We start from the raw sequence: 13708 nt of genomic DNA, 5'->3' as shown, positions 1-13708 counted from the left end.
CTTCCCCAACTCTAATGCTAACCTGAGTGTTTTACAGCAAAGTGATGCAATAATTCTACTTGACTGATGCACTGAGCCATGCACACCAGGGTGTCCTAGGTTCAATGCCCAGCCTATCCAGAACTATCTTATTGTACAGGGGCAATAGTTGAGGCACTATAATCACTTTCCACTCCGATTGCTATCCAGCTCACCCCTGCTGGGCATTGGGTGAGAAAATTGAGCCTTTCTTTTTGCTCATGTACACTGCCAGGCCTTACATGTGGAAGATGGGCACAAAGTTAAATGAAAGGCTCCAGGTGATAGAAACCTACTCTTGTGAGACTGCTTTGTAACAGTTGAAAGGGAGAAACATTTATTGTGAAATCTGATCATAAGCAAAAACTATGTTGAGGAACTGGTGAGTAAGTCAGTGAATTGTAGATGCTGCATTCTCATGACACTGGTTCAGAAATAAAATTCAGGGTGTTTTTGAGTGTTTGTGACCTGCAGTAAATTTGGCAGCTATCAGCAGCCTGAGAATAGAATGTAACTGCATACAGTAGTTGAAGACTTTACTGTAGCGGCTTTATGCCCTATGGTATTGTAACGCTCCAGGCTGTTTGCCACTTCATAATGGTATTGTAGCCTTCCACTGGGAGTACCATATTAGTCTGTTCAAAGTGGAGTGTTGTGCCTATCAGTCAGATTAGCAGCAGGAGCTTTGCAGAGGAAGTCATCTGACAGTCTTGTGCTTTGGGATGGTTGAAAGCTAAAATAATAACTGCATTGCACTCAAGGACATGTTTCTTGTGGTTAACTATAGGTGTGGGAAGATGGAGTACAGCCACTTCAGGTAAAGTTTTGGAGAAGGCTTGATGGGACACATTTGCCAGTGAAATACGTATTCTAATAAATTCTGACTTTTGTGCATAAAGTTATTAGCTGGTGAAGAGTTCATTGCTAATAGTTAAATTTTCTCCTGCATCTTGCTTTGACTTTTGCCTGAATTGATGTATTGACTGAAAACGTTCATTTTGCATGTGAGGTTTATATTCTGCTCTTTTTAAATTTTTCTTTACTAACGCTGTTGTGATTATCATGGCTCTGTAATTTTAATGCAGAAATTAATTAAAGAATTGGTTTGAAAACTAACTTACCATTTGGATATCACATGAGGTTTAATGTTTGGTTTTGGTGTTGCTAATCTCTCAATTCTAGATGAAATAATCTGCAATCGCAGTGGGTCAGTAGATCTTAACACAATCTCTTGGTAATGGAATAAATTTTAGTTCACATGCTTTTGGTATTGGTCCAATTTGGATGTAAAGGATTAACTCATTGTGGAGCTTCTGGTGTGTTGGGTAACAAATCTGATTAAAGTTGTGAGGAAATAGCAACGGTAATATTGAGGGGAAGGCATAAACAGAACCCAGGGAAAAGTGACAAATTAATTCTCCTAATTCTAAAAAAAATCAGGTTTTAATTTATTTCCACATTAATGGGGTGTCTTTCATAGTTTTGGAACATCACAAACAGAGAGACTAATACAGGCAGAAAAGCGTTGTAAAGAATTTGGAGGTACTTTTAAATTTAAAAATGGACGTTGGTACCGTGGTGCTAAGCACTGTATGCTGTGAAAGACTAGCTTGCATTTATATATTGTCTATTACATCTTAAGGACACGCTACAACAATTCCTAACCACAGAATTAATTACTTTTGAATGTTGTTGCATTTAATAGGCAAGCAGTGAAGTACATGAGCTGTCGATCTGCTCTCCTGTTTTGCTTTGAACCATGCCAAGCAGTGGGTGTCAAGCATAAACTGCAGGGCACCCCCGGAATCAAGTATAAATTGGAAGTGAGGATCATACTTGGTTGGCCTTATACAACTAGCCACAGTGATCTATGTATACCTACTCTGTACAGAGGCAGGTGTTGAGCCAGGCAGTTAAAATTACAGGAAAAAAAGATGAAGTTGAAAGAGCAATGTGTCAATGTACCAAAAATACCCCCGTAAAATGAAGCAATGTTAATTTCTGGAGCTTGAAGAAATTTCAGGCATTTTTGCTATTCTCACGTCCGCATGCTGATCACTTAAGCTTTAACATAATACAGTGGATATAACACCTTTGACCATAACTAGTGTATGGCTAAATTAAAATAGTCCTGTGCAAAGTTGTAAACTTTGATTTGTCATAATTTTAATCAAATTTTTAAAATTACATTATTGGCCATTGAAATTACATTGGTGATTTGTTCCTTTATGCAATATTTATGCCACTTTGCTGCAAATGGCATGTTTGCAGAAGGCAAAAATGAAGCTATGTAAACAGGGCGGCATGTAACACTGAGAATCCAGTTCCTCTAGGGACAGCATAACTAGATGAGTGGTCAGGGTGTTCACATCCACTGCATATTGACTATTGAAGTAACATCTGGTTTGTATGGATCTTGCTCAGCTATTGGTGAATGTGCTGCCTCCAATAGTTGCAATCTGTTCAATTTTAAACTGGATTTCACTGAAGCAGCAATTACCCCAATTTAACTATGCAGTTTCTACAATGCTGTAGTTGTTTGTTTGTCAAATGCAGTTCAAGACAGCATTTATCTAGTCAATTAAGATTGCAGTCAACTGCCTTATTTCTTTTAAATGCTGAAATATCATGTAGGTAGTTCAAACTTAACAAGAGCAGCATACGTGGTGCATTTTGAGCCCATGACATCTTTGCAATTGATTTATATAGAACAATATACAATATTAAGACTGCAACTTTTCATGTACAAAAAGCCATTTCATTATCCATGTATCTCTGGATGTTCCTTAGTATTCACCTGATATTTTGGTTAAATGGGGAGTAAGTACAATTAAGTATTAAACCACACTGTACCGTCCCATAAATGTACACTTCCAATCTATAATTTGTGTACCTCAGAACTGATTGTTCCTGTGGGTAATAATCCCTTATTCCAATGTCTCTCTTCTCAGTTCTCTCCCCTTAGCTGAGCTGTTATAAATACATATCACACATTACTTTTTTTTTTCTTAACATCCTTGTTTGTTCCATTTCAGCTGGACGCCTGTGGAGTTTGACGTTAACCAGATTCGACTGATTGTTTACCAGGATTGCGAAAGGAGAGGCAGACATGTCCTGTTTGACTCAAAAGCAGTGCGTAAAGTTGAAGGTGCCTCTGTGCAGGTAACTACTGCAGTTTGAAAATTTCTCGACTATTTAAAAAAATGTTGAGCACCTGCAGCTACTATAAAGACATTTTTGGGTGGGAGATGCCCTTTAAATGAAATAGTGCGTAGAGTATGATTGATTCAACTTACATTTCTAAACTCTTCAGTTTTGTAATACATCGACAGTCTGTCATGAGGTTGAATGAGTACTATGGTGAGTGTTTGAGAATTGTATGCTGGGAACGTCATGGAATCTTTTCTACGGTGCAGGACATGCTGTGTACTTACTGATGTATAAGCAATCCCCAAGTGGGAAGGGAGTCGACCTTGTCCCAACTTTCTATCCAAACCCCCAAAAAAACTTGCTTTGCACATAAAAAACCTATTCTGCCTTTGCTGTCTTTGTAGCTTGTAACCCATCAAAATTTATTTCCAAATAAGGTGAGCAGTACTCCCCACTTTCACTTTAAATGTCCAGTCACTTTAATTTTGATGTTTTATATTTGGATATGTACAGTAGAAAACAGCCTGTAACAAGTATTGATATCCTGTACCCACAGCATTTAAATCTATAGCAAAAAATAAAATTGCAGCAATATAAAAACAAAATACTGTGGATGCTGGGAATCTGAAAAATATACAGAAAATGCTCAGCAGGTCAGGCAGCATCTTTAGAGAAAAACGACTAATGTTTTAGGTCGATGACCTTTCATCAGAACTGATAAAATTGCGGGTCTGTTTGAAGTTTTATTGTTCAGTCAAGTTGTATTTCTTGGCAGTGAATTTTAAAACATTATTTCATTCAAGGGCTGAAGAACTCAAGTGCCCTACTGCCTTCTTTCTGTTCTCTCAATGCTATGATAAAATTCCTCACTCTGGAGTTATGACTATAGTCAGAATTATCCCTTCGCAATTTGTGTATGCTATGCCATTGAATCAAGTTAAGAATACATGCTTTTGCCAAGAAAATGCTTGAGACATGTTTTAACATAACTGTTAACCATTTTTTATATCTTGAAACTATGGCGTGGGAGAGGGGAGGTGGTGATGTGCATCTGAAATGGTCTTCTACATAGTTTTTTTGTATAACAATGTTCATGGTTCATGGGATTAGAAAGTTGAATTCAAGACCCTTTCCTGTACAGAGGCAGATGTTTGAGATAGCATCCTCACACCGTAACCTAGGTGTTATAGCTTGTAGCATGCCCATTTTTATAACATGGAAAATCTCTCCCCCCCCCTCATCCTAATAAAACTTACTCAGAGTTATATGCCCTGAGTTTTTTTTTTAAGGGTGGTATTAGGTCCACTGCTGATTTTGTTGTCAATTAATAACCTGGATTAAGTTGTAAAGGGCATAATTTCAAAGTTTGCAGATGACACAGAATTTAGAAATGTAGTAAACAGTGAGGAACATTGTCATAAATCATAGACAGACTGGTGAAATGGGCTGACGCATGGTAGAATATGAGAAATGTATTTTGAGGGGAAGAACAAGGAGAGGTAATAAAAACAAAATGTTATAATTTTAAAGTGAATGCAGGATTAGGGACTCCTGAGGATTCACGTACACGAATTGTTGAAGGTGGCAGGATAAATTGATAAGATGCTGAAAAATGCAGATGGGATCCTGGTCTTCATGAATAGAGGAATAGCATACAAAAGCAAGGACATTATGTAAACCTTTTAAAACTGGCGAGCTTCAGCTGCAGTATTGTTTCCAATTCTCTGGGCATCTCACTTAGGAAAGATGTCACCAAATCTTGGAAAAGATTCAGGCATGATTTACTGGAATTGCATCAGGTATGAGGGGTGTAGATTATGTGGCAAGACTTTCAAAACTGGGATTGTTTAGATCAGAGACATTTTAAGGCTAGATTTCATAGGGAGGTGTTCAAAATTATGAAGGATTTTATAGCGTAAAACAGGAGAAACTGTTTCCACTAGTAGGAGGGTTGGTAACTAGAGGACATGGATTTAAGATTTAAGAAAAAAATAAAGGGTGACCAGCTAATTATTTTTGAAATTGGTGTTCTCTGACCAGGTTCTTCAACAAAATGCTATGTTATGCAAGTTTACACGTGTACATGGGTGATAACTGTTGTGTCCCTTCATTACTAAATGGGGAAAATGTTAATTTAGTTATTCCGTCTTTAAAACAAGCTAGGTAATTGGCACTTGGGTTTCTCTACTCAGTCTTTTCAGTGCATCTGCAGTACTACTCAATTTGTCAACTAAGTGGAATTAGTGCTTGAAGAGATGAAAACTATAGTACAGTCATCATATTAATTTGTAACTTATTTAATTAAAATTCCCATTTCAAAGCAACCATTTCTCTTAAACCCATTGGTCAATGTGTCCGATTTCTAATTGTTTCTAATGCTAATGTTGTGTGGAAGTCAAATTGTTTTTCAAAATGGTTCAACAACGAAGCGGCATGACCTAGTGTTGTGTGAGCAGAAGGAATTGAATCATAAGCTAGTTACACAGGCATTCTCACTGTGTTTGCATTAGTTCATCACTTTGAAAGATAGTGAACTATTTGAATCTTATGAACTGGAAAGAGGTCTTTTTATTTAAAAAAAACAACAGTGCTTCACAGTTTAAAATTCAATCTGCATTTTTCCTTCATGATTTAGGCAAATTTAGGCAAAACAAGGTTGCTACGTGACAGACCAGCCTTGATTTTTGATGCTCCCCACTTTAGAAATTCCCATTTTATCATCATCGGTGAAGTTGGCCTGAGCAGCTGCAATTAAGCGGGTTTGCCTGTATATGATTTCTGATGGTTGTATGTCCAGTTGTGATCTTTTCATCAGTGATGTTAAGATTCAGTATTATTCCTGTCACTGGAAACTTGTTAGGAAAAACTGTCACATGTTGAAGCCTAGATTAAATGAAAGCAACTCATGATGGGTTTACTGTGTGAGAAGAGAACTAGGTTCTAGAAATACAAGTGTTCAGTGTCTTTTTGTTTCCAAATGAAAATTTTTGACTAACTTGAAGGGACAGGCATTTACCAAGTATCATGTTTTAGGAGGCTTTTTAGATCTTTAAGGTTTGCTTGTTAGTCGCATCCTCAATGCTACTTCACTCACTTGCATTTATGTAAATCTTTTAACATTCATTCCAAAATCTTAATAAACTGATACCAAAAGTTTACCAAAAACGTAGGATTTAAGGAGAGTCTTAAAGGAGGAGAGTAAGATGAATAGATTGTTAGTTAGGAAGAAAATTAGATAATGGGACCTAGGTGGCTTAAGGCACAATATATTCACAGGACCATTTGGAGAAGTGAGTGCACACCCCTTTCAAGGCAGTTTAAAACTGAACATTACTGTATGATTGGTTGTGCGCTTCAGAAACATAGTAACAAGATTAGGCCTTTCAACCCCTGTGCTTATTGAGCCATTCATATATATAATAGTTGGTCTGTTCCTCAACTCCATTTGCCCATTTTTGATCCTTGATACCCTTACCTAATAAAAATTTTGTTGACCTCAGTCTTGAAAATTTCAAATGACCTAGAATCCACAGCTTTCTGGTGACAGAATTTCACATTCCCACTACCTTTTTTATGAAACTGCTTCTTGATTTCACTCCTGAATAGCTTAGCTTTAATTTTAAGATTGTATCAGTCCCCTTGTTCTGGATTTCTGCACCATGGAAACAGTTTTTTTGTATCTGTACTTTTAAAAAATTTTAATAAGCCTCAGATCATCTTTCAGCTTTCTAATCTGAAGGGAATGCAACCTATGTTAATGTAACCTGTCCCATTATTCATTATGGGGTGTCTGTTATACCTACTCCAAAGCTAATAATCTTTCCTGAGGTATGGTGCCCAAAACGGAATGCAGCATTCCTAATGGGATATCACCAAGGTTCTATCAAAAAGAAGTGTAACTTCCTCCCCATTATGTTTCAGGCTGTTGACACACAGACTGACATTCCAAAAGCTTTTTTGATTAATTTTTGTATCTGTGCACTAGCTTTCAATGATTTGTGTGCCTGGACACCCGAATTCTATCACTCCTTCATACTTAATGATGAGAGACTGGAATCTGTCTGTCTGTCTGTCTTGGATCCAAAGAAGGTTACTTCACACTTCCCCACATTGAACATCAGCTGCTAACGTTTTATCCACTGCCTTAATCTGCATACGTCCCTTTGTAACTCCCCTGTCCAATCCACACATCTTACTATGTCCCCTAACTTAGTGTCATTTTCAAACTTATATATACAACTTCATTTTACATTCCTCCATGCAAGTCATTATTATCTATGGTAATCCCTGGGGAACACCACTTGTCACATTCCATCAATCAGCATACCATGCGTACTCCTACTTATTGAATGTTTTGTACAAATCATTATCAAATGTCTCCTAGAAGTCCATATAGATAACATCTATAAACATGTCCCCATCGACCTTGTTAGTGATCTTTTTAAAAACTTCAACCATGTGACTTTTGACTTGCCTGTTACAAATCCATGCTGAGCCCCTATAATCAGCTCATACTTGTTCTAAAGCTCAGTCAATGCCCATGATAGATTCCAGTAACTTTTTTCACGACTGATGGAACTGCCACAACCTCCCTCACGCAGCAACAATACGTCCCCTAGAAGAGGCAAAAAAAAAACATGGACCAATTTTGGAACAAAAGTTCTGCGGAATTTTCTCTCTCATTCCCAAAGAGAATAAAACAAGTTTTAAAAGAATTACAGTGGAATTATACATGAAGCTTGAAAATGATGTAATTCAGTCTGAAACTAGGATCTTTAAACAAAGGAAATTACAAAGGTATGAGGGGCAAGTTGGCTGAGGTAGATTGGGAAACTACATTAAAAGGTATAATGGTAGCCAGCCAATGTCTGACATTTAAAGAATTAATACATTATTTGCAACAAATTTATGTTCCTTTAAGGCACAAAAACCCAGCAGACAAAGTGATCCAACCATGGCTAACAAGAGAAATTAAGGATTCCATTAAATCAAAAGAAGAGGTTTATAAAGTTGCCAAAAAAAGTAATAAGCCTGAGGATTGGGAGCATTTTAAAATCTGGTAAAGGAAAACCAAGAAATTGATGATGAAGAAAGAGAAATTAGAACATGAAACCACACTGTAAAAGCTTCTATAGGTATGTAAAAAGGAAAAGTTTTTAGTAAAGACAAATGTGGGCCCAATACGGGAAAGAATGGAGAATTTATAATGGGAATTAAGGAAGTGGCAGAGAAACTTAACAAATACTTCCTCTTCAACGAGGAAGATGCAAAAATCCTCCCTGAAATCTTGGGGAACCAAGGAACTAGTGAGATTGAGGACCTGAAAGAAATTAGTATTGATCAAGGTCATTGGAATTATGAAATGATTAGATTTGGTCCAAATGGATAGCTTATTCCGGTTACAGCTAGACAGGTTAGGGGGAATCGGATACATGAGTATAAGTAACATAAATATGGAGTGCAGCAAGTGTGGAATTGCTACAAGTATTCAAAAAAGTACTTGAATGTGGACTACATAACTATGTATAGTAGGCAGGTGGGCACCACATTCACTCTTGTCTTAGGAACAGAGGAACATTGGAGCAGAAGTCAGCCATTCGGCCCCTGAAAACTGGTAAGCCATTTGTTAAGGTCATAGCTGATCTAAAATGACTTCAACTCTACTTTCCTGTCTATTCCCTATACCCTTTGATGACTTTTTCAATCAAGACTCTTATCAAACTCAGCCTTGTGGAAAAAAAAAGTTTGACCTAGCCTCCACTGCCTTCTGGCGAAGGGAATTCCACAGACCCTCTGAGAAAATATTTCTCTTCATTCCCATCTTAAATTAAGACCCCTTATTTTTAAGCTGTGTCTTCTAGTTCTTGTCTTGCCAAGGAGAGTAAACATCATCTTAGCATCCACCCTGTCAAGTCCCTTCATGATCTTAGGTGTTTCAAATAGTTGCTTGGTAGTACATAACTTGTATTTTGCTGGAAAAAGAGACATGCTGTCAAAGCTTTTCATCTTGCACTCATCAGGACAGATTCACAATAATACCAATTCTAAAAGGAGCAACAATTTATACTGAATGAGAAGAGATTGGCAAGTGGACTCTGGTAGAGGTGTTGCCATGGAGAAAGCAGTTAACTATTAACAGGTGTAAGGCTTTTGTTTAAATGTAAACCAGGCAGGTACATTCTGATTAAGGCGTTACCCTGGGGAATGAACCAAGGAATGGCTGTCTCCCAAGCTTTTGCTTAGTTGAAAAAGGCACAATGCATGGACATGCTTTCTGTTTCAAAAGTACAGGGCCAAGCCAAAAAGACATTCTGCCTATCTCACAAATGAGTAATGTTATTGTATATGAATTTCATTGCCCGTGTGATGTCAGGTATGTAGGCCATACATCCTCATGACTGGTGGATCACATCAGACATCCCTTTGGCTCTTCTCAACAGGTGAAGCCCTGACTGTACCCAACACCCTGTGCTTGCAAAACTCAGAACATAGTGTCCAACATTGGATGTCATTCTGAAGACAGCACTTGGTAAACAATGCTGATTGTGCTAAGAATCACACTGGCAACCAATTTAAGATCATCAGTCAGGCTCGCATTGTGGCTCACATATGCATGCTAGAAGCTACATATATTCCCACACAGAACCCTATCCTATGTAAACAAAAAAAGCATGTCCATGCATTGTGCATTTTTCAACTAAACAAAGGTTTGGGGGCAGCCATTCCCTGGTTAATTCATCATGGCAATGCCTGGACCAATTAGGGTTGACCAGAGTGTACCTGCCTGGTTTGAATTTGAGCAAAAGCTTAGCAGTTAACTGTTCCCTGGTGCATTCTCCATGGCAATGCTTCTACCAATCAGCCCACTTGACAACCAATCAGCATTCTCTTCTTATGAAGTATAGAATCTGTCGAGTGCAAGACGAAAAGCTTTTACAGCATGTCTCTTTTCTCAGCAATGATATGTTTCAATAAGATCATCTCTTATTCTTCTAAGCTCCAACAGATACAAGCCCAACCTGTCCAATCTTCCCTTTATCCCAGGAATCAGTTGAATGAGCCTTCTCTGAATTGCTAATGCAATTATATCCTTAAGTAAGAAAGCCAAAACAGCACACTATTCCTGATGTCTCAGCAACACCCTGTACAATTGTAGCAAACTTTCTCTACTTCTATATTCCATTCCCCTTGCAATAAAGGTTAACATTCCATTTGCCTTCCTAATCACTTGCTATATTTGCATACCATAAATTCATGTACCAGGACACCCAGATATCTCTGTACCCCAGAGTTCTGCAATCTCTCTCCATTTGAATAATAGACTGTTTTTCTATTCTTGCCAAAGTGGGCAAGTTCACATTTTCCCATATTATACTCCATCTGCCAAATTTTTGCTCACTTATTTAACTTGTCTATGTCCCTTTGCAGACTCCTTATGTCTTGTTCACAGATTGCTTTCCTGCCTATCTTTGTGTCATTAGCAAATTTAGCAACCGCACATTTGGTCCCTTCATCCAAGTCATTGATGTAGATTGAAAATAGCTGAGGCCCTATGCCACTCCACTAGTTACAGCTTGCCAACTTGAAAATGCCCCATTTATTCATACTCTCTGCTTGCTGTTAGTTAGCCAATCCTCTATCCACGCTAATATATTACCCATTGTACCATGAGCCCATATCATACGTAGTAACATTTGATAGGGCACCTTGTCAAATGCATCCTGGAAATCTAAGTACACCACATCCACAGATTCCCTTTTATCCATGTTGCTTGTTACTTCCTCAAAGAACTCTATTAAATATGATGTCACAAGGCTATGCCCCTTTATTTTTGAAAATATTACTTTTCAACTTTGACTGGAAATTTTGTAGCGTGAAATGAGACAGAACAAACTACTTAAAAATGCAAGGCCACCTTCCAAGGTGAAGGTGAAAAAGCAAATGAGACACCCTTGGGAATGTGAAGAGACATTTCTGTAATTTAAAGATCCATTGAAACTCGTCACTAAGGAAGAGGCATTAAAGTGCTGGATATTGAAACAGTGGCTGCTACAGACCCACCAAACTCCTTTGGAAATGCACAATGGGTGAAGTATAACAGGTCAGGCTACAGCCACTGCAGAGAGATTGCAAGTGACACAGAAAGTTATCAGTAGAAAAAATGGGCTGAAAAGCTGCGCTTTTCTCTATCCCTTTTTTTAAAAAAAGGTGTGTCACACCCGGTTCAAGAAGCCAATTATCAAAAACCTCCAGCAAACCGATGTCTTGTAATAATTGCAACATCTTCCACATCTGACCGCATCCAAGAAACCAGCTAACTTAAATCGGCCACAACATTTAAAATCTACACCACAGGAAAATCAAAGGGCACTTAACCATATGTTATTTTAGTTTTTTTGTTGAACTCTAACTTCCCTTATTTCTGATAGCTGTGTGTGTGTTGTGACTTTTTAAATTTTTTCTCTCTGGTTTAATGGTTAATAAATTTGCTCTTTAACTCAAAGAAATCTTGTTTGTTTGGCTCCTTATTGCTCCTAGCTTAAATAGTTAAATATATTTTGATTGGAAATGGCATACCCTCATGAAAAAGAAACTTGAACTTTTGTTGTGACCAACCGAGGAGGTTGAATAGAGGGGAGCCTGTTTGCTGCCCCTCCACTTGGTCATAACATATGATTTCCCTTTCACAAAGCTATGTTGACTCTGTCTTGTCAAATTATGACTTTAAATATCTTGCTATAACCTATTCATTGCGAATTGTAGGTTGCTAATGGAGTTAATTATACTTTTTAATAAAGGTGTAACATTCAAAACTTTTGATGAGCAACAAATTTTGTCTAAAGACAAATGATCAGCCTGTACAGTTGTAGGGACACGTCACTATTTTATCTTAATTTCTCTCCCTTTAAGTGAGTCACTCATCCTGCTGGCCTTCTGTGAAGGTTTCTCACTGCTCGAGACAAGAGGTGATCTCTTCTTTCACATCACCATTGTGTTTTTTATTTCTGGCAATTTGTAATGTGCTATCGCTGGGTTTGTTTTTGTGGACTCTTATGTTCTTAAGGGAATGTTAATAATGAAGGTTAGAACAGATTTCCACCTAAGCCAATCTGGAGTATTTTGAATCTAGTTACAGCACAAACCAAATGCAAAGTAAATCTACCTCTACTCTGCACAATCCAGAAACACATTCCTTAGAGTATAAGTGTGAATTTTCCCATTTCTCAAACCACCAATCTTGTGATAGTCCTGTCTAATATCGACTTGCTGGTAATGATACGAGTGTTGAACCTAATATTAAACATCCAGGCTGTAACAAAACTTAAGCTTTGCAAAGTATAAAACATTTCTATTGGAGTGGGGAGTGTGGAAGGAGAGGAGGCAGTCAGGAAGAAGGCAAATGATAATCACCACATTCTAAAGTGAGAACTGAAATGGTTTGGTGAAATCTGGGTGGCCAGGGTCAGAAATATTTTTGTTTCACTTATAAACCCATAAGAAATATTGAAGCTTTTTCCATGTTTTAGATTAACATAAAATATATATTTGTGATTGATACCATTTTGCTGCAGAAACGCAACTGTAGTTTTGTAAGGATTAAGATTATACAAAAAACTCATGTTTTTTTTTCTGAGCTAGCAATGCTGATTCCCTTATACCTACCCAAACATTTTGTTAAATATACTGAAGTCTACATCAGAAAAATTATGGATTTATAAACCAACAACACTATGCATGAAGATTCCTGAAATTGAACTTTTATCTTGCTTTTCTAGAAAAGTTCAGATGGTTTGTCCAAATTGCAAGGAAAATGCTGCCATGCAGGTAGCGGTGGTACCTGCACACAAAATTCCTCCTCTACCTGTACTTTCAAAGAGCAACTGCCTAGGTATCAGGTAAGCAGATGAAACTGTATGGCAAGTGTTGGCTATTGTAGATAGACCATAAACTTGAGTAGAAATTCAAAATTGGATATTGCATTATCAGATGGAGATAACTTGGTATAGTTTACTGGAATAGAGGAACATGGCCTACTGGAGTGAAAAAGCCTTGGTCATGGTGTACCATAACCATTGTACATTGGAGCCCATGAAGTGATTTAAAGACCCAAATTAACTGTAAGCTCAGTTTACAACAATGTTTCTCAGAAAAGGGTGATCTAGAATAACATCTATTGTATTAACAATTCTTTTTATTGCAAGTTACCCTCTATTTCCTTTCCAACTCTTTAATTGGCCGCTGGATTAATATCCTTGAACTCCTTACCTTACCTATTATTATTGTTGTTGTTGTTGTCGTCATTGCCATCAGCATAGGTCCTGCACTAGTTTAAGAAGAAGGCTACCACCATGCTTGCAGTGTAACCAGAGACGCACAATAAATGTGGCCTTGCTAGCATTGCCCACTTCTCTAGAATATTTGTTTAAAAATTACTGAATTTGTGTGGTTGTCAATACCCACACTTAAATGCAACCCTCGGGGATGGAAGTGAAAAGAGAACAGCAATTTTTTTTCAACTCTTATCCTTAAATATTTAGAA

The 13708-nt window shown here is 37.6% G+C and overlaps 1 protein-coding gene across 2 annotated transcripts in view; it reads left to right on the top strand.

Annotated features, from left to right (window-relative positions):
* The window catches only part of LOC121276373 (folliculin-interacting protein 2-like), a 112298-nt gene that overhangs the window by 39432 nt on the left and 59158 nt on the right, over positions 1-13708 (top strand). For both annotated transcript variants that reach the window (XM_041184705.1, XM_041184712.1), the window contains 2 exons: positions 3054-3180; positions 12945-13064. In XM_041184705.1, the coding sequence (XP_041040639.1) occupies positions 3054-3180; positions 12945-13064 (247 nt within the window). The remainder of the gene's footprint in view (positions 1-3053; positions 3181-12944; positions 13065-13708) is intronic.

The sequence above is a fragment of the Carcharodon carcharias genome, chromosome 1, assembly GCF_017639515.1.
Source record: "Carcharodon carcharias isolate sCarCar2 chromosome 1, sCarCar2.pri, whole genome shotgun sequence".
Classification (NCBI taxonomy): domain Eukaryota; kingdom Metazoa; phylum Chordata; class Chondrichthyes; order Lamniformes; family Lamnidae; genus Carcharodon; species Carcharodon carcharias.
The sequence above is the reverse complement of the archived record's forward strand: the minus strand, read 5'-3'. Positions and strand labels throughout refer to the sequence as shown.